We start from the raw sequence: 19,705 nt of genomic DNA, 5'->3' as shown, positions 1-19,705 counted from the left end.
CTGCCCTCGAAAAAATATGTTAGCAAACGGAGAATGTAACGATAGGTTTAATAAAGAAATTACTCTTAACATGATAAACATAACGTTCGAGGAGAAAATCCAGAACGTAGGGTCTATTACCAAGTACTTCAGGTTGAGAGGTCAGTTTGAAACGTGCGATGAGATGCTCAGCCTTAATGAGGATGATTATATAATGTGGAAGGACGGATCCCTTTATTTATTCCACACTGGTGAATTATTGGCAAGGGAAAATTACTGTCTGTATCCCCAGTTTAATTCAGACCTTTCCAATTCCATTTGGGTTGTTGAACACACTTGCATTAAATATTCGATGCCAGCGGACATCACGAGTAATAAAATACATTAATTTATGACTTCTGCTGGGATCTTAATTTCTCTGTTTCTGTACTTGCAGTAAATGCGATATCCGCAATATGCCACATCCTGACATTGTTCGTTTATCTTTACGTTGAAAAGCTTCGGAATGTCCTCGGCAAGTGTCTTATTTCTACCGTATTTTGCTTCCTCATTCTGAATCTTTTTCACATACTGGAGACATTTAATTTATTAAACCGCATTTGCCTGTTAACAGGTTAGTTGGATCTCAATACTAGCTAATACTAACTACTAACACTCGTAGTTTTTCGTCAGGTTACAGTAATTATCTCTTCAAGATAGCCGCCAATTTGTGGTTCTCTGTCATTAGCTTTCATTTGTGGAAGTTATTGACGAATAGATATGAGGATTCTTCGTTTTTTACCTACAGTGCCATCGCTTGGAGCATTGCTGCCTTCCCAACAGGAGTTATTTATTTAATGAATCTAATTTGGGAGAAGGACCTCCATAAATGGAACTGGTTGCCCTTAGTTGGCTACTCTGCGTGCTCGCTGGAAGGTTTGAATTAAAGAAGCATTTACCTAAGCCTTTAACATATATTTCCTTTCAACTACAGGTTGGCAGCCCACTATTTGGATATTTATAAAAGGACCAATACTGGCTCTAAGCCTTTTTAATATAATCATGTTTATTCTGACAGTTATTCACATTTGGAAAGTTAAGAGGGAACTGAGAAAGTTTAAACGTGATCAAGAGAGGACTATACAATGCTTAAATTTTGACACTGAGGCGTAAGAACTAATCCTTTTCAGAATTTGGTAAGCAAACTAATATTCATTTCGAATTTCCTTCTCAGTTTTCTAATGTTTTTGCGGCTCTCCGTTATCATGGGCGCAATTTGGATCATGGAATTTTTTTATTTGTTCCCAAACCGCAGTGTCTCGTTTTTTGTCTTCTATATGGGAAAAAGTTTTGGAATTATCGTTTTTATGCTGCTTATCCTTAGGCGCAGCACTCTTCAACTTTTAATGGAGAGGTAAGTGCTCTGTGAACAAAAAAAAATGTTCAAATATTCAGTGAAGTGTTTCAACAGAATTCGGGGAAGACGGCAGAAGCAGCGTCCAATCGCTCCGAGAACCACGAATAAACGGCGTATATAAAGGTTTTCAGTTGTGTTTGAAAGTTTGTGAACAGCTAGAAATTGTTTCATTCATAAAACGTACATATTTTTTAATGTCAACAATGCAAGAAATATCACTTATGTATGCCAATTAAAATAAATACATAATTACATTTGAACAACCATGATATTTTTACTGTTTCCCTCAAGAAATTCTTTATTTGTGTAGTCCGCCTTCTACTACTTCTTTTACACTTTGCAGCTGTTTAAGGATATTGCCAGACTGTCGCATTTCGACAGGACCTTTTTACTCCCGTTATTTCAAACAGTGGTAACTTTCTAACGGTTCAGCGACGGTTACACTGCCAACGGTAAAAATCGATAGTGCAGAATTAGCGGGTGAAAAAAATGTTTACAAAATGCATTAGTTGCTGTTCCCTCGCTATAATCTCCGTTTTCTTCGCCTGCCTTCTAGTCGAGAATTGCGGTGAGCTCAAGGATTGTCCAGGGAAATTAAAGATTTCGATTTATAATCCTGTTTTCCTCCGATTTCAGTGGCCCTGCAAAAGACGCTGCGACACTACGAGATTTTCCACAAGGACGATGTGGTGCACAAAGTGGTCAAGAGGGGTGCCAAGCACAGCACGAATCCCTTCAACATCATCAAGGAGGTGGAGTTCACCACGCTGGGGAAGAACTTCCGGCTGATCCTGCATCCACACCGGGATGTCCTGCACAGCAAATTCAGGGCCTATGCGGTGGATGCGGATGGCAATGAGACGGTGGTCCATATGGGTAGGATTACTATCCTTAGTTTCATAATATGTTTTTAAGTAACTCCAATCCCATTTTCAGATCACGATAGCTTCTATTCAGGTCGGGTGTTCGGCGAACTGGAGTCCTCGGTGCGTGCCCACATCGAAGACGGCACCATGACCATGTCCATCCACTTGCCGGAGGAAACCTATCACATCGAGCCCTCCTGGCGACACCTGCCCGAGGCCAAGAAGGACACCATGGTGGCCTACAAGGCCTCCGATGTGAAGGTGCACAAAAACAAGGCGGGCGATAGTCCCAAAACCTGTGGCTACATCAAGGAGGGTCTCGAACTGGAGGACAAGGAGGAGCATGGCGATAGCCTAGACAATGAGATTCATACGCGGGAGAAGCGCCAATCGGATCAGTATGAGTACACGCCCACCAAGACCCGATGTCCTCTGCTCCTGGTGGCCGACTATCGATTCTTTCAGGAGATGGGCGGCGGCAATACCAAGACCACCATTAACTACTTGGTGAGATCTTAAAAAATACCTGTTTTTTATACCCGTTACTCGTAGAGTAAAAGGGTATATTGTATTCGTGCAAAAGTATGTAACAGGGAGAAGGAAGCGTTTCCGACCCTATAAAGTATATATATTCTTGATCGGCACAGTCGATATAGCCATGTCTGCTGTCTATCTGTCCGTATGAACGCTGAGATCTCGGAAACTACAAAAGCTAGAAGGTTGAGATTTTCCACACATATTCTTGGGCTTCCTACGCAGCGCAAGTTTATTTCAGCCGGGCGCCCACACCTTTAAAGATTTCCGAGAAGTAGAAATGCAATTTAGCTGTGTATATTTATACCTATCAAAATGTAGAAGACTTTTTTCAAATCGCACCATTCATTAAAAAGTTATGCGCAATCAACGCTTTTTATCTCCATCTCCCTCGCACTGATAGCTGAGTGACGGGTATTAGATAGTCGGGACACAAACCCGACTATAGCGTTCTCTCTTGTTATCATCTTAAAACTTGTAATCCCCAGATAAGCCTCATAGATCGGGTGCACAAGATCTACAACGACACCGTGTGGCAGGATCGCTCGGATCAGGAGGGATTCAAGGGCATGGGCTTTGTGATCAAGAAGATTGTGGTCCACTCGGAGCCAACTAGGTTGAGGGGAGGCGAAGCCCACTACAATATGATCCGTGAGAAGTGGGATGTTCGCAATCTGCTGGAGGTAAGTTTACTAGATGTTCCTCTTTCCAATCTTTTCGTGTAGCTGCTCTTCCTCATGATCATCTTTGTATAACTCTCTGTATCTCTCACTCTGATTCCGACTCCTCCGTGGCCTCCAGGTCTTCTCGCGGGAGTACAGCCACAAAGACTTTTGCCTAGCCCATCTCTTTACCGATCTCAAGTTCGAAGGCGGCATTCTGGGCCTGGCCTACGTGGGCTCCCCGCGTCGCAACTCCGTGGGCGGGATTTGCACTCCAGGTTGCTAACTCCCACTAACTCTCATATTTGTCCTTTTCATTTCGCTTATAGACTTGCGTTTCCCTTGGTTTTCTTTGGTTATTTAAGATTTTTTTTAAGTATTTGAATTGTTTTTATCTGGAAATAACTTAATTTCTGTTTTTTATCTCTAAGAATACTTCAAAAACGGTTACACCCTGTATTTAAACTCGGGTCTGAGCAGCTCCAGGAATCACTATGGCCAGCGGGTCATCACCAGGGAGGCGGATCTGGTCACGGCCCACGAGTTTGGTCACAACTGGGGCTCCGAGCATGATCCTGATATTCCAGAGTGCTCACCCAGTGCCTCGCAGGGCGGCAGTTTCCTCATGTACACATACTCCGTCAGCGGTTATGATGTGAACAATAAGGTAGGTGGGATTAAATACAATGTACAGCCCTGCATGAATGGATTTAATGAATTATTTTGGATTTTTTGTTTTATATGAATGAATTAATTAGAATTTTGAGTTTATTAGAATTGAACGAGTTTGAATTTAGAGTTTAATAGAATTGAATGAATTTGAATTTTGAGTTTAATAGAATGAATGAATGGCATGAATTCCGAAATAATTCAAACGAAAATTTCTCTTGAAGTAGAATAGGTCGTAATTTTGTGATTAAATCTGCCTGAATTTTATTTTCTAAGCAGTTAACATTGATTTGTTAAAAATTTTCCACAAAAAAATCTTTCAAATTCAAAAAAAATCATAAAAATTATTCATTCATTCATTCAATTTGAAATGAGTTAGAAAAACATTCAATTTATTTCACATAGAATTGAAATAAACAAATCAGAAATTCCATGGCATTGAATAATTCACGCAGGGCTCTAATACAATGCTGCCTTATTCTATTCCAGAAATTCTCTCCCTGCTCGCTGCGCTCCATCCGCAAAGTGCTGCAGGCCAAGTCGGGCAGGTGCTTCTCCGAGCCGGAAGAGTCCTTCTGCGGCAATCTGCGCGTCGAGGGCGATGAACAATGCGACGCTGGACTCCTGGGCACCGAGGACAACGACTCGTGCTGCGACAAGAACTGCAAGCTGCGCCGCAACCAGGGAGCCATGTGCAGCGACAAGAACTCGCCGTGCTGCCAGAACTGCCAGTTCATGGCCTCCGGGATGAAGTGCCGCGAGGCGCAGTACGCCACCTGCGAGCAGGAGGCTCGCTGCACCGGAGCCCATGCCGAGTGTCCCAAGTCGCCGGCCATGGCGGATGGCACCACCTGCCAGGAGCGCGGTCAGTGCCGCAATGGCAAGTGTGTGCCGTACTGCGAGACGCAGGGTCTGCAGAGCTGCATGTGCGACATCATTGCGGATGCCTGTAAAAGGTGCTGTCGCATGAGCATCAATGAGACCTGCTTCCCGGTGGAGCCACCCGATGTCCTTCCCGATGGCACTCCCTGCATTACTGGCTTCTGCAACAAGGGCGTCTGCGAGAAGACCATTCAGGATGTGGTGGAGCGCTTCTGGGACATCATCGAGGAGATAAATGTGGCCAAAACCCTGCGGTTTCTCAAGGACAACATTGTCAGTAAGTATTAAAAAATATATACAAAGTTTGGAAACAGATTAAGTACTTATAAGTTTAAAGTTTATTTTAAATACAATTTAAACCCACATTTGATTGGTTACAATCTTTATTTATTAAGTTTTAATTAGATTTAGGCAAAACTTAATTGAGGTTTTTGTAACAAAATTTTAACCCATCAAATGTGGCTTTAGATCATATTTAAAAAAAACCGATTTCACCTAAAATCCGATGTTGTAAGTTAAAACACTTAAATAAATAAATAATCCCCCTTTCAGTGGCCGTTGTCCTGGTCACCGCAGTCTTTTGGATACCCATCAGCTGTGTCATTTCCTACTTCGATCGCAAGAAACTGCGCCACGAGATGAAGCTGATTGAATGGAGCCAAAAGTTGGACCTTATACATCCCAGTGATGAGAGGCGTCGGGTGATTCACATACGGTTAGAGCCAAACTACTAATTGCTCCTCAATTAAATAATAACTATTCTATAATATTTTAGTGTGCCGCGCCAGAAGATTTCGGTTGCAAGAGCCTGCAACTAGCACAAAAAACCCGGTGGGTTCTTCTTATTTTAATCTTCCGTGAGCATTATTCTCAAAACTGCCACAAGTTCGTTTGCATTAAGTGACATATTTGAACATACACAACACATAAATGAATAAAATTCCATATACTATAGACCAAAATACATAATTCTCGTTATAATTGGATGGTTTGTCTGTAAATCAGTTTCTCTTTACATAATTGGAAAAAAAGTTTCCTCGCTTGGTTTTTGTTACCTTATTGGATTTTTTTATTTTTTCGGATCATTTTTAGTTAGCTTACTGGAGTGTTTTGTGTCCCTACTTCTTCTTATTGCTCTTGCCGTTCGTCTGTGGGGCTGCATCCTCGTCAAATTCCAGTTCGCTATCCTCCTCCTCATCCGAATACTCCTCGTAAATTTGACCATCGTCAAACTCACCAAAGTTCATCTCCGCCTGAAATGGTAAGGTAATTTTTAAGGATCGAATTGACATTATATATGGATAGCTGGAGCTCACCTTGCCACAGACGTAGACGGGTCCAGTGCCCTGCACCAGTTTGAAAGTCACTGATCCGTTGGGGAACTCGACATTTGGTCTTAAGCTACGGGTCTCGCCGACCTTCAGGACGGCAATGGGAATCTTCACCGTCTTCTTCTCGCCATCGTCGTTTATGTTTGTCTCCGCCTGGAAAATGCAGGAATTATCATTGCTTTTAGTGATTTAAGAAAGCAGCGGACAAAGATATGAAATTTGTGAATTTTTTTTATAATTTCTAGAAAGTGCCTTTTCTAACAATTATTTTAATAATAATTACTTTACATAATTAAAAAATACTGTAAATAAAACAAAAACATCAAACTAGATTCTAAAACTGTGTAACGACTTTCCAGGGTTTTTTAAAAATGCGGTTATAATTGGAAATATATTTTCAAAACGAAGATTTTATGTCAATAAAAATCGGCCATCATAATCCCAGAAAAGATGTACATACAATTTCTGAATTTTTGTTTATAATTTCTGGGAAGAGCCTTATTTACAATTATTTTAATAATAATTACTTTACATATTTAGAAAATACTGTAAGTAAAACAAAAGCATTAAACTAGATTTTAAAACTGAATAACGACTTTTCAGGGTTTTTTTAAAAATGCGGTTATAATTGGAAATATATTTTGGAAACGGAGATTTTATAGAGCATTTATGTCAATAAAAGATAGCCAAATCGGCCATTATAATCCCCGAAAAGATGTACATACAAGCGCGATATAAAAAATGTCGTTTCTTGATTTACGACCCTAGATAATCCCTTTTAGCTGGGCTTACCTGTACAACGTTGAATTCGCCGGTCTTCGCCTCGGGCCCGAGGGAAATCTGTTTGATGATGAGCTTGTGGGAGTGGACGATGTATTCCTCTGGTATATCTGGCACGTCGAACTGTGCGATGGGCTCCTTCTCGCTGAGTGTGACACCTGGAAACGGAGGAGGAGGTTGGATATCTGACTCGACTCGTTTTTATGCCGGCTGGAGGAGCACCCAAGGTGGGATCTATCTGGAATCGCCATTGCAGCGCCCCTCCAACCAAGATAATTGGTATACCCACCATAAAACGATTCAGACTCCATTTGCAGGCCTTGGAACACAGATGTACAGTCAATTAATAATGGAAACTTTTTGTACTTCTACACGTGCCCGTAAAACGGCGATGGCTACGTTCTATGAAGCGTTGACAGTCTTATCGAAGCGTGCGGTTATCGATAGTTGTCATTAAATTGTTTAAAAATGTCTCATATATTAAATGGTATTTATAAATATTCTCTAAAAATTCCTTATAATTTAGTTGTTAATTTTTAAAAAGTCTACAGAGAGTACTAACTATTTTATTCATATTTAAAGTGGCAACTTTGCGATAGTTATAACCATGGCCATACCTATCGATATTTAGCTATGCCCTAGCCTGGCAACCCTAGTTCAGCTACCATTTTGCAAAAGATTTTGCTCAACACGTGTTCGCCGCTGGTTTTGTGTGGAATTAATATTAAATATTACCTACAATGGCTGAGGAATCATTCTACGGTAATTACAATTCAGAGGACCAACTTTATGGGTGTCGATGTGGGGTGAAAGTGGCGTCGGAAAAGGAGTATTAGCCGGTGAAAAAGTGGATTGTCTGCGACGCTTGCCGGTGTTTTTGCTCCAAGGTTGCCGCTGGCTGTCTGGCCCCACACTCCCGGGCTTTTTTGGATATACGATGTGCGAAAAATGTGTCTAATGGGTGGCTCTACGATTATGTCCCTTTCGCAGGAGTCACTTTGACCGCTGAGAGCGACAGCGTCACGTGGGATGTGGACGAGGACTATGGTCGCGGCCAGAAGCTGGTCATCAAACAGATCCTCCTGGGCGCCGAGGCCAAGGAGAACGAGTTCAACGTGGTCGAGGTGAGTACTCCACATCCATATCCATATCCATGGCAATGGTATTGAGTCTGTGGCTTGGGGGGCATTGCATGTAATAAATCAAATAAGTTGTGTATGCGCGCGCCGGTTGGTGTCTTCCTCTTTTTTTTTTACACACATTACTTTTTTTTTGCATTTTTCCGGCCGGCGGGGCAAGGACCGGTTTCCATTTCCATTTTTTCCATTTTCAGACCAGAACAACCACGAACTTTTCGCTCGCTTTTGGGTTAGGGTAATTTTGTCTGTACATCTGCAGACTGCAGAGTTACCAGCCCCCGATTTCGGATTGCTATTGCTGTACCTGGACAATGGGCAAGGGGAAGGGGTTAATTGGACTAGTCGCACACGATAGGTACTTGTATAGTAACTCTAGGTACTAAATATTTGGCTAGGTACTTTATAAGACCATGTTTTTAATTTAGAGAACAATATTAGGTATTTCTTTTTTACTCCACAAATTTAAAAATATTATAATGAGAAAAAATCCCTTAAATTTTCAGTTTTAATAAATTTGATTTTTTTATTTTTAATATAATTTTAACATTTGTCAAAACGTTTGAGTGCTTCAGATAATTTAATTTTTCCAGATTTTTGTTTTATAAGTTTAAAACTGTATTGTATAAAAAAAAAGAAAATTAAAAAAAGACTTTTTAAATTTTATACAGTTCTACTGTATAAACAAGAAAGAAAATTAAAAAAAAATTTTCAAAATAATGAATATAATTTTTTCGATTTTAATTGCTTTTTTATTATTTTCACCATTTTCTTATATGCTACTTATAGCAATCTATAGATTATCAAACAGAATACCTTACCCTTCCCATCACTGACACAACTGTACGCAGAAATGTACGACAAGACAAAAGAGCTCTCTTTATTGACTCAAGTCAACGGCAATACTCGAAACGGCTGCCGGCTCGCCATCCGCAATTGTTTGCATTAGGTCGGGAAAGCTTTTCGAGAACTTGAACATACTGCGCAGCTTCCTATCCATCCGGCAGATCACTCCCGCCGCCGGAATACTCCAGTTCCAGCAGATCATGTCGCACTGCAGCAGGGCCAGATCTTCGCGCAGAGATTTTAGGTTCTATAAGAGTAGTTTCCGGTTCAAAGGTTATAAATCAAGAGAAAACAAACTCATAACTCACCAAAGCCACGGTCGTATCAATTGAGGCGATCTCGTGCCCCTTAATGACCACCAGTGTGGTGGGGGCACCTCCCTCGGCATTTCTGCCCGTCACGTGCGACACAATTGACATCTTCAAGTACTCGGCTGCCGCATAATCCACGCTGCCCTTGAGATCGGCCATGGTCACCTCGATGCCATTAAACTGCACAGAAAAAAAATGGTAATGGTCAATTTGACATTTTTTGAAGATCATTTTGATATGAATAAAGATTATGTTAATCTTTTTTTATATTATTTGCTCAAAAAATACTACATTTGGTATTTTTTATGATATCATAAAATATCATGTTGATATGTTTGAATCTTAAATTTGACATAAATCATATCTTTTTATTGATATGAAATAAGATAGAAATAATCCTATTTCATATCGGTTTTTTTCTGTGTAGGGGATTTAACAGAGGAGATTTGAAAGCCTTCTATCATAATTTCCGAACCTCACCTTCTGGGTCTCCAAGTAAAACTGCGGCTTCATGCTCTTGTAAAGCAGGAACAACGCATTAAAGACAATTCCCACCACCATTCCATACTCCAGGGTCCAGAACACACAAGTTAGCACGGTAACCAGAAAAGGCAGCATATCCCGCTCTAAAACGATTAGGAGTTAATATTACTAGAAGGTGTTTAAAGAACACTCACTTTTAGCCCGCCAAATCTCGCCAATGGTCTCGTACTCCACCATAAAGAACATGGCTGCTATGATGATGGCCGCCAAAGTTGCCTTGGGAATATAGGCAAATGTGGAGGTGAGGAAGGCGAGGGTCATGATGACCAGAGCGCCGGTAACAGCTCCACCCAGCGGTGTCTTCACTCCACTGGCATTGTTGATGGCTGTCCTGGTGAAGGATCCAGTGATGGGCATAGAGGAGAAGAAGCTGCTGAGGATGTTGCTCATGCCCAGGGCAATCATCTCCTGCGAGGCGTCCACTATCTTGCCCTTGGCTGAAAGCAGGAGGGGATCAAGTAGAGGAGTATTCTTAAATGAAGGAAGGAGGATCACTTACAAAACGCCTTGGCCACAGCTATGCTCTCCAAAATGGACAGCAGAGGTATGGACACCAAAGCAGATCCAATATTCGAAACCATGCCACCAAAGTTGGTCACCACTCCCGTTTCCGAGTCCTCTGTGTGGAAGGGAGGTGGCTTAAAGGGCGGCAAGCCGGGAGTAATGCTGCCACTGACTAGAAAGGGTAGTTTGCCGTCACTTTTCAGAAGATAGCACAGCAGGATGCCAATTAAAACGGCCACAGCATTGCGAGCCAATGAGATATACTTCCACACGCTCTTGATGCCAAAAGGCAGGTCTTTGAGTTGCTAAAAATAAATTATACATTTTTTTATAAGCACTCTAATTGGAAACTAATTAATTTACCCTCATTAGCAGCAGTAGAATCAGTGTGCAGCATCCCAGGATGGCATCATTTCGACGCGTTTGCGTTATGTGACCGAAGAAGTGGATCCAGCAGTCTAGGAAGCCATTGGAACTACTGCTAATCCCAAAGAGACTGTTCACCTGACCGGTGGCAATGGTCAAAGCTGCGGCCATAGTGAAACCCGTCGTCACTGGTATCGAAATGAATCGCATTAGCACGCCGAGATTGAGCAAACCCATTATGGTGATGATGCAGCCGGATAGGAAACACAAGAGCACCGCATACGCCGGATTGCCATCCACATAGGGCCGCACCATTAGTGCCATGATGGCCGTAGGACCTGTAGGATAAGGATTTCGATTGTTTATGTATAGTTAGTGTTGGGTAAAAATTGCTCATTTGGGTGAACATGTTCACTTGTTCTTTTTTTCTTAATGGGTCAACTCACTCAGTTTACTCACTTGTTCACTTACTCACTTGTTCACTTGCTTACTTGTTCACTTGCTCACTTGTTCACTTGTTCATTAGTTCACTTGCTCACTTGTTCTGTCCTTAACTTTTTCACTGGCTCTGAGAAAACAGCTTAGTTAGTGAACTAAAAAGATCAAATAAGAGAGCCAAACTGAACAAGTGAACAAAAAAGAGCAAGTAAGAGAGCAAAACTGAGCAAGTGAACAAAAAGGAGCAAGTGAGCAAAAATAAACAAGTGAGCAATCAGTTTAGTGAGCAATTCTTTTTGATCACTCACTCATGAGCAACCCAACACTATGTAGAATGGGATGAGAACTAGGAACTCCACAACTCACCCACTGTGATGTCTTTGCAGGTCCCCAGCAGTATATACACAAAACCACCCATAAATGCGGAATACAGTCCATATGCTGGTGGCAAATTGGCCACAGCTCCGTAGGCGATGGCCTGTGGAACGGCTGTGAGACCCACCGTGAGTCCCGCCACCAGATCCATGGCCAGAAAGTTCAACTGGTATTTGGGCAGCCAATCTGTGACGGGCAGGTATCTGTGGACAGAACGCATGCTGCAGCAGCTCCGCGCCTTGGAGCCCACCGCTCCGCAGACATTGGGCAGGCGCTCTCTGTAGAGATCATCTAAAAAATAGGAATGTAGATAGGCTGTAGAACAGGGGGTCGCTTGATGAAATCTTGATATCCCCACCAGTTGAGTGGTTTACTTGATTGGAAATGCTCTCTTCATGTACACATATACATAATCTCCGCTTATGATCTCAAGTGCCTCGATGGTTTTCTAAGGTTCGGCGGCTTCTTCGGGGTCTTGTGACTTCTGGAAAAATACCTAAAGATGTCGACAAGCTGATAGACAAGTTCATCCAGAGGAAGCAGGCGTGTCTCTGATATTTCAGCGCCAGGAACACTTGATAAAGCTTTGATTTCAGCACTTTGGACTCTCTGTTTTTTTTTGTTTCTCATATTATAGATAATTTTATTGAGTTGCCTTTCGGTATCTTAAATATCCTTGACTAGTTTTATATCTTCTGCATTTATTTTATTCACTGGGAAAGTTTACTTTTTGATATCATCCTGGCTGATGGACAAGTTCATCCACTGGAAGCACGCTTGTCATTGATAATTCCATTTTTTCGGAGCACTAAAAAAACACTTTAAGCTTGCAGATTTTCGTGTCTAATTACGGACTCATTACAGAGTATTTACCATAAATAATGTAGACGCTGAGAACCTTCTTATCTAGAAAATCTTTATTTAGTTATTGTTTAGTTTTTACTAGTTTCTTGAACCGAAGAACACTTGTGATAATTATTTTTCTTATAATTTGAAATTTTTGGCGTACTCCTGGCTATTTTAGAACCCATTTAAGATTAGTTTTTATTTCCGCGTTTCTACTTTTGATTGGCGCTTCCTTGGAATCACACACCGCTTTCACTTATCCTCTTGAGGCGACGCGCTCTCCACTTACCTTCATTATCGCACATGCCGACAAGATCTGGAAAGCACTTTACAATCGGCTAATACTAGGTGGGAGTTTCGACTTGAATTACACGTTGTTGCGGATGATTAATTAGCGGTCACTTGTTAGATTTGCTGGACGTTTTAATTCAGATGAGCCTGCAGTTGGAAGAGGAAACAACGAACCGATCCGCTCCAGCGTGGGCAGACGAATGGTCAAGCGGTTGTCAGTCGGCGGGGTTATTACTGCAAAACGCCGAGTGTGCGAAACGCGTAGGCAGTTATCATCATCGGACAGTTGAGTTAGTTTTTGGGCAAGGTGTTCTGTTCGGCCGACAGCGATAAGAGAAAGAGATACAGACGAAGACGATTAAGTGGGCCAGCCGTATCTGTTTGTCCAGATCCGAAATTTGTGTAATCTGGGAACTCAACAAGTATCTATGGCCACTTCAAAAGAGGCCTATATGGGTCAATCTGAAATCTTAGTTGGTTCAATGCAGCTAAAGACAGAGAACGGTATATCATTAATTGGAAAATAGATTTCATTTGAAACGTGACGAACTTCTCTTTATTTTTAACGCCTATCTTTAAGCCACTTGAAGTGTCTATGTGCGAATCTATCTAAAGTTTAGATTATTTCTGAGCAATATCAATTAAAAATCAAAAAAACATGATCATTGCGAATTTGAAAAGGTTATCTAATTAGTAAGAAAATGGTGTATTCCATTTGGTTTTCCGACTATTATAAAGTATTATAAAATAATGATTATTTTCGGTACCTGATCTAAACCAATCTAACCGGCAAATCTCCTCGTTCTTTTCTGCGCAGGTCAATACACTGAAGGACTCTGTGCAAATTCCCATCGCCGTGCTGAAGGCCGGTGAGACGCGCGCCGTCAATCCCGACGTGGAGTTCTACGAGTCCAAGGTGACGTTCAAGCTAATCAAGGGCAGCGGACCCGTCTACATCCACGGGCACAACATCAAGGACGATGTCGAGGTGGTCGACATGGAGGAGGATGATGAGGAGGACGATGTCGCCGAGGATGAGGAGGATGAGCACCCAAAGAAGCGGGCCAAGATCGAGAATGCCGCCGATGGTAAAAATGCCAAGAACAACAAGAAGAAGTAAAGCAGCTAACAACCTAACAATCATCCATCGAGGTTTAAGCTATGCAAGTGTAGATTTTAAAGCAAAAACAGTTTTAGGCCCTATATTACAAATACGATGCATACTGAGAATACAATCTAGTTCCTTTTGAACCAGCTCCTTCTACATTCAATTCAAAGACAACGTTGTGTGCTCGGGTCGTGTTAGATATCACTCAGCCAGGAGTTGCGATGCATGCTACTCCCCGTTGGGAGCAGATCCGACTGACCGAGCAGATCGGACACTAATCGAACACACAGATTTGTATATATATTAAAATATAACTAAAGCTAAGCCGGACTTCCTGTACGCGCCTCCTTCATATTTGCAGTATGAAAATAAACTGTCGTCGGAATACAAACTATATGGTTATTTTATTTCGAGGGAAATCCTTATTAGTTAACTCTAAACTCTATAGTTATTAAAACCATTTTTTTAATTACTTTTCAGTTTTATTTCTCCCATGAATTCGTTACTCATCAATTGAAATTTTACATTTGGTAATGCTATAAGGGCTATCATGATTGCAGTTCTATGAAGTGGATCAAAGCGATTTCGGGAATGCCTTCAAAGAATGCGGGTTGCTGTTGCTGCTGCTCGGAAATAGTTGGCTCTAGGAGTTGCAGTGCTTCTTAGTTTGGCGATGGCATGGCCTTGATGCGTTCGAAGGCCTGTTTCTCCAGGGTCTCGCGATGCTTGGGATCGGCGATCTGGATGAGTTCGTACATCCGCTGGCGCACGTTCTTGCCGAAAAGCGAGGCAATTCCGTGCTCCGTGACGATGTAGTGGACGTGGGCACGCGAAGTGACGACGCCAGCGCCTGGAAAGGATCGAGGATTTAGTTTTGGTTCATTATAAGCGGCTGATTCAACTACATACCCTCCTTCAGCGTGGGCACAATCTTGCTCTCGCCCTTGTTGGTGGTCGATGGCATGGCAATGATGGGCACACCCAGACCATCGATACCCTCCGCCGCGCCGCGAATAAAGTCCACCTGACCGCCGAAGCCCGAGTAGAAACGGGAGCCAATGGAGTCGGAGCAAACCTGGCCGGTCAGATCCACCTCAATGCAACTGTTGATGGCCGTCATGCGGGGCTGCTGCTTCACAATGCTGGTGTTGTTCACATAGTCGATGGCCAACATCTCTGTGGAAGGTATGTCATTAGATCTCAATTTCTGGGAATTCTTAAATTATAAATTTCAGTACCAATGAAGGGATTGTTGTCGACAAAGTCGTACAGCGCCTTGTCGCCGATCAGGAAGGAGCCCACGATCCTGCCCTGGTGCATCTTCTTCTTGCTGTTGGTCACGCAACCCTTGCGCACCAGCTCCACAACGCCGTTGGCGAACATCTCCGAGTGGATGCCCAGATCCTTGTGGTTGTGCAGGGCGGCGAGAACGGCGTCGGGAATGCTCCCAATGCCCATCTGCAGGGTGGCGCCATCCTTGACCAGGTTCTCGGCAATCAGCTTGCCGATCTTCTGCTCCACGGCGGAGATCTCACCAGTTCCGTGCTGCGGCAGATCGTCGTTCACCTCGATTGCGTAGTCGAAGTGCGACTTGTGGATGATGGCATCACCAAAGGTGCGCGGCATCTTGGGGTTGATTTGAGCTGGAAAAAAAGTCATTAAGTATGAGGATACAGAGGATAAAGGCATCACAAACTCACCAACAATCAGCTTCGAGTGGAGCAGGGCAGCTCGCACACAATCCACGCTGGTTCCGAGGGAGCAGTAGCCATGGTTATCCGGCGGCGAGACGTGGATGAAGGACACGTCGGGCTTGACGATCTGCTTGTAGAACAGCTGGGGGATTTCGTGCAGGAAGATGGGCACGTTGTCACCACGTCCCTCGGCCACCGCCTTGCGCACATTGGCGCCCATGAAGAAGGAGTTCGAGCGGAAGATGTCCTTGTACTCCGGCTTGGCGTACTCCCCAGGACCCTCGGTGTGCATGTGGCACACCGTGACGCACTCCAGCTTGTTGTTCTTGCCGTGCTTCGCCATCGCGTTCAGCAGAGCCACGGGTGTGGAGGCGGCTCCGCCGGCAAAGACCGTGTCACCTGGATTAGAGGATGGAAACCGCAGGTTTTATTACCAATAATTCGACACACGCTGCTAATCAGCTAATCCGTGGATATTGTACATTTTATGAAACGTTAATCTGCGGAGCACGGCCTTATCTATAGATATGGCATGCCTTCCGAGAGGCTACAATTAAAGCTGTTCAATATTCCTAATTAATTATGCTTTGAATGAGATTATAAGAAATTAATCTGTAGGCAATTCGCCTGAGTTCCGTCTGAAAGACCTTTTTTTGAATTTTCCCAGAGCTAATTTTAGATTTTTAGTAACTTTTATGAAATGTTAATCTGCTAAACATGTCATGATCTATAGAAAATCATAAATTATTCTTTATAAGTTTATGTGAAAGCCTGATTTTGCAATTAATAAAAAGTATAAAAGTAGCTTTGTTTAGGTTGCCAACAACTGAACGAGTTTTTAAAATTAGTATACTTTTTGATAATTAATTCTAAAAATATATTAAAAGATAGAAATATCATTTGTATTTTATGAATGGTTGATATTCAAGATATTTTAAGTTAAAATAAAATTAGCCCCTTTTAAATAATTTATGTTGCGCTGGTCATGCTTTCATTTGGTGGCATACAAAGTACACATCTATAGGTACTTTTCCCCGTCGATTTGTGCCAATATTTCTCCTATTTTCTCTCTGATCATTCCCTCTCTTTATAGTCCGATACTCTCAGAAGCTTTAAAGCTATAGCTCTCATATATATTAACATTAGCTAATAAAGACAGAGTGATGTGATAGTGAGAATGCATAGAGTGGGAGAGCTTATTTCCTAGAAACTCGTGATAATGAATGTTTGTAAATAAATAACACCGGTTTCAATGTTGGCATTACATGGTAAACATTTCTAACTGAACCAGATTAAACTATAATCAGAAAGTAAATACATTTTGCATTGTCCATTATCAAGGCAACAAATTATCAGTTAGAACTGTTTTATATAATAGGGGGAGAGACTAAATGTTAAAATAGTTTAATAATAATATATCTCAAAAAAAGTTTTTTTCTATTTTCTAAGGAAACTTTAAATTTAAAACCAATTAATATCCACATTTTTTCTTTAAGTGTCTACCTTAATGCATTTTAGAGCACATGCATCATGCTTTTTGCAATCTATTTTGGTTTCACCCTCTAGAGGCCGGTATGCCGATGTATTTCTGTATAGGAACAGGCTAGACCAATGCTAGGCAAATAAAATCAAACGAGCCCCTTCAACTAGGGAAATCATACGATAAGTGTTCCTTATCTGCAGACGTCTGAGCCACGTCGACAATGTCAAGTTTTTCACGAGGTTTCCTATAGCATTTTACTTCATAATTATTTATACTTCCGTATGCCAAACCTTTTCATAAATATCTTAGTTAGTTAGTGCCTACTGTACCATTTATTATCTGCCAAAAAACGTGCCAAACGAAAAAGTTTTCCAAATCAAATTACGTCGCAGATTTTGGCATGGCTCGTGTTGGCGATTTTGGCTAAAATTAGAGATAGCAATTTTTGGTGACGATATGCCACTCCCCCTCCACAAAAAAGACCCGCCCCCCGGCAGTAATATTATCAATTTGCATGGACCTGCTGATGAGAACCCCTAGAAGTGCTAAGAAATTAAGATATTTCGTGCCCTGTGGGCGTGTCCAAATATTTGTTTGGTTCTCAGGAGATTGCCAATTGAATTTAATCAAAGCAGAGGGTCTCCCAAAAATTGTGGAGCACAGAGAAAAATCAGATTATTCCTATCTTTATATTCTGGCATAAAAATTATCTAACTTTGTGATAAGAAAGTTTATTGTAATAATTTGTATAATATTTTTTCTGTGTATTCTATGATTATGCTTTCTCCAAAGAATCCATTATTCGTCCAATGACACAAAAGTTCACCTGCTGATATTCGTTGCATAACCTTGCCTCCATATAAAGCTGCGCTAAATACTATATGGTATATTGGGTCTTATATAGAGGGTCTTATCAGCACGACAACCAAAGGCCGGTTGTGTGGATAGACTTGTTTATGAGCTACATATGTATATATGTAGTTGTTCTTGCCACTAAGCCGAGCTTTGCAGTGAATTCTTTCTGTTGTTTTTGTCGCTGTGTTTGCTCGAGTACAAAGTACAACTTTCGAATGGAAACTCATCTACAGCGCTGAATATACATATGCATCTATAAATGTATTTCAATATGTATCTGCATCTGCACGCACAGCTGGTTTCACGAGATTAAATTAATATAATTTACACTTGTACTGTTAAAACATGGGATTTACGGATATACGAAAGTATACTACTTAAAATGTTACTACTTAAATGTTACTATTTAAAATGTTACTATACCAAATAATTTCTAATGATAATAGTAATATGAGTTATTGGTTTGAGTTATAGAACCCCTACTGTACCTACTTTGATAAAGAAAAGTTGTTTTATTGTCTAATTAAACAATATATATTTATTTTGGCACATGAAAGTCTACGCAGGTGGTCCAATTAGTTGGATATGAACAACCTACCCTTAAAATAATATAAAATATTTTTTCCTTTACAATATCTTATATTTTGCATTTATTAGAACGCCTCATTCTTACTTATCTGCCCCACCCCACCACCAAAAAGTGCCTCTAATCACGGCCAATTTAATGCCATCAATCCATATATTGAGCACCCTGTAATTGCCCTTTGCCGAGAGCTCGAAAGTAGTTGATTTACAAACACACATGGGCTTGTTTTACATTAGCATGCCCCCATACAACCCGGTGTTCTCGTTTTCATTCTGTTTTCCTAAGCAGGCCCACTAGAATATTACATAACCCGAAAGATTGCAAACACAATACGATAATGAAAGGCTGTCTTCCCTTCTTTAGGGGTAGGGGGTTTTATAATATAATATAATATAGGGTCAGGGGTAGGGGTTACTAGGGAACTCACCCGATTTGATGCATGCCACGGCCTCTTCCGGCTTTACGATTGGAGGCTCCCGGGCGATGGGATGCGAGAGTTCGCGGACGTAGGTGAAGTAGTTGTTTTGGGCTGAAACCGTAGATGCCGTAGTCGCCGTTTTCAGGAGACTATTCAGCTGACCCACATGGCGCGCCAATTGCTTGCTCATGATGAAGGCTTATTTTTTATATTATAAAACTATAAACACACGCGTCGCAGAAGGAGGCTAACGAGAAGTCCGCGAGATGCAGGAGGCGATGAGTGGTGGGTTTTTAACCGGGGAGAGTTCAGATGTTCCGTGCGCGGCACCAAAATCGCAAATGGTTCGTTCGCCCAAACACCAAACATCAGCGCGATAAAAGCTTTTGGGGCAGAGCTGTTTTCCGATCACAATCGCGAGCCAATCCTCCTCCACGCCACCGTGAGTTCTTGTATACTCCTCATTTGCTAGTCTATTGCTTTGAAATGGATGGAATTTTGAGGGATTTAAAAGAAATGTGTATTTACATTTTATATGAAAATTCAAAAAACAAAAAGCTGCCTGTGTTGGGCAACGTTTGAGGGTTCCGAAAGCTTGCGGTTATCGAAATGTGTATCGATATTATTGGTGGTTCAATAAATAAAGCGCCACATTTGAAAATTGATAAGAATTTTATTTATTTTTTAAATTAATAGATTTAAACCTCAAAATAATAATATTCAAAAGACAATTAAAAGCATTTACAAATGTGTAAATATATAATTAATAATTTTAAAGACATGGTTTTAAACTAAGAAAAATTTAT

The 19,705-nt window shown here is 41.5% G+C and overlaps 5 protein-coding genes and 1 long non-coding RNA gene across 7 annotated transcripts; 3 read left to right on the top strand and 3 right to left on the bottom strand.

The window, feature by feature from the left end:
• Positions 1–46: 46 nt before the first annotated feature.
• On the top strand, positions 47–1,562 carry LOC138913406 (uncharacterized). Its single transcript, XR_011419139.1, has 5 exons — positions 47–592; positions 652–894; positions 953–1,127; positions 1,193–1,372; positions 1,430–1,562. It is a non-coding gene; the product is annotated as an uncharacterized lncRNA (long non-coding RNA).
• Positions 1,563–1,778: 216 nt separating this feature from the next.
• Tace (ADAM 17-like protease Tace) lies at positions 1,779–5,950 on the top strand. 2 transcript variants are annotated; one of them, XM_017153364.3, is made up of 9 exons: positions 1,783–1,943; positions 2,012–2,251; positions 2,312–2,748; positions 3,264–3,458; positions 3,577–3,715; positions 3,869–4,104; positions 4,596–5,265; positions 5,541–5,703; positions 5,764–5,950. In XM_017153364.3, exons 1-9 carry the CDS (start codon positions 1,865–1,867, stop codon positions 5,804–5,806), a joined length of 2,202 nt encoding a protein of 733 aa, XP_017008853.1. In that variant the 5' UTR covers positions 1,783–1,864; the 3' UTR covers positions 5,807–5,950. The 2 variants fall into 2 exon arrangements, with proteins under 2 accessions (XP_017008854.1, XP_017008853.1); XM_017153365.3 differs by lacking the exons at positions 3,577–3,715; positions 4,596–5,265; positions 5,541–5,703; positions 5,764–5,950 and having other exon boundaries at positions 1,779–1,943; positions 3,869–4,020.
• A 79-nt stretch (positions 5,951–6,029) lies between these two features.
• Positions 6,030–7,541, bottom strand: Nph (Nucleophosmin). Its single transcript, XM_017153366.3, has 4 exons — positions 7,389–7,541; positions 7,112–7,257; positions 6,305–6,472; positions 6,030–6,241 (listed from the first exon to the last, which is right to left on the bottom strand). Exons 1-4 carry the CDS (start codon positions 7,408–7,410, stop codon positions 6,107–6,109), a joined length of 471 nt encoding a protein of 156 aa, XP_017008855.1. The 5' UTR covers positions 7,411–7,541; the 3' UTR covers positions 6,030–6,106.
• Positions 7,542–7,703: 162 nt separating this feature from the next.
• Nlp (Nucleoplasmin) lies at positions 7,704–14,254 on the top strand. Its single transcript, XM_017153352.3, has 3 exons — positions 7,704–7,861; positions 8,090–8,223; positions 13,573–14,254. Exons 1-3 carry the CDS (start codon positions 7,840–7,842, stop codon positions 13,873–13,875), a joined length of 459 nt encoding a protein of 152 aa, XP_017008841.1. The 5' UTR covers positions 7,704–7,839; the 3' UTR covers positions 13,876–14,254.
• LOC108065375 (sodium-independent sulfate anion transporter) lies at positions 9,069–13,030 on the bottom strand. Its single transcript, XM_017153350.3, has 8 exons — positions 12,754–13,030; positions 11,610–11,909; positions 10,803–11,143; positions 10,435–10,744; positions 10,070–10,372; positions 9,873–10,018; positions 9,390–9,572; positions 9,069–9,328 (listed from the first exon to the last, which is right to left on the bottom strand). The coding sequence occupies exons 1-8, from the start codon at positions 12,767–12,769 to the stop codon at positions 9,116–9,118; spliced, it is 1,812 nt and encodes a 603-aa protein (XP_017008839.3). The 5' UTR covers positions 12,770–13,030; the 3' UTR covers positions 9,069–9,115.
• A 69-nt stretch (positions 14,255–14,323) lies between the features above and the next one.
• LOC108065376 (4-hydroxybutyrate coenzyme A transferase) lies at positions 14,324–19,432 on the bottom strand. Its single transcript, XM_017153351.3, has 5 exons — positions 18,909–19,432; positions 15,564–15,956; positions 15,102–15,506; positions 14,773–15,039; positions 14,324–14,713 (listed from the first exon to the last, which is right to left on the bottom strand). The coding sequence occupies exons 1-5, from the start codon at positions 19,087–19,089 to the stop codon at positions 14,526–14,528; spliced, it is 1,434 nt and encodes a 477-aa protein (XP_017008840.1). The 5' UTR covers positions 19,090–19,432; the 3' UTR covers positions 14,324–14,525.
• Positions 19,433–19,705: the final 273 nt, after the last annotated feature.

The sequence above is a fragment of the Drosophila takahashii genome, chromosome 3R, assembly GCF_030179915.1.
Source record: "Drosophila takahashii strain IR98-3 E-12201 chromosome 3R, DtakHiC1v2, whole genome shotgun sequence".
Taxonomy (NCBI): Eukaryota; Metazoa; Arthropoda; class Insecta; order Diptera; family Drosophilidae; genus Drosophila; species Drosophila takahashii.
This window is presented reverse-complemented; position numbering and strand designations above follow the sequence as displayed.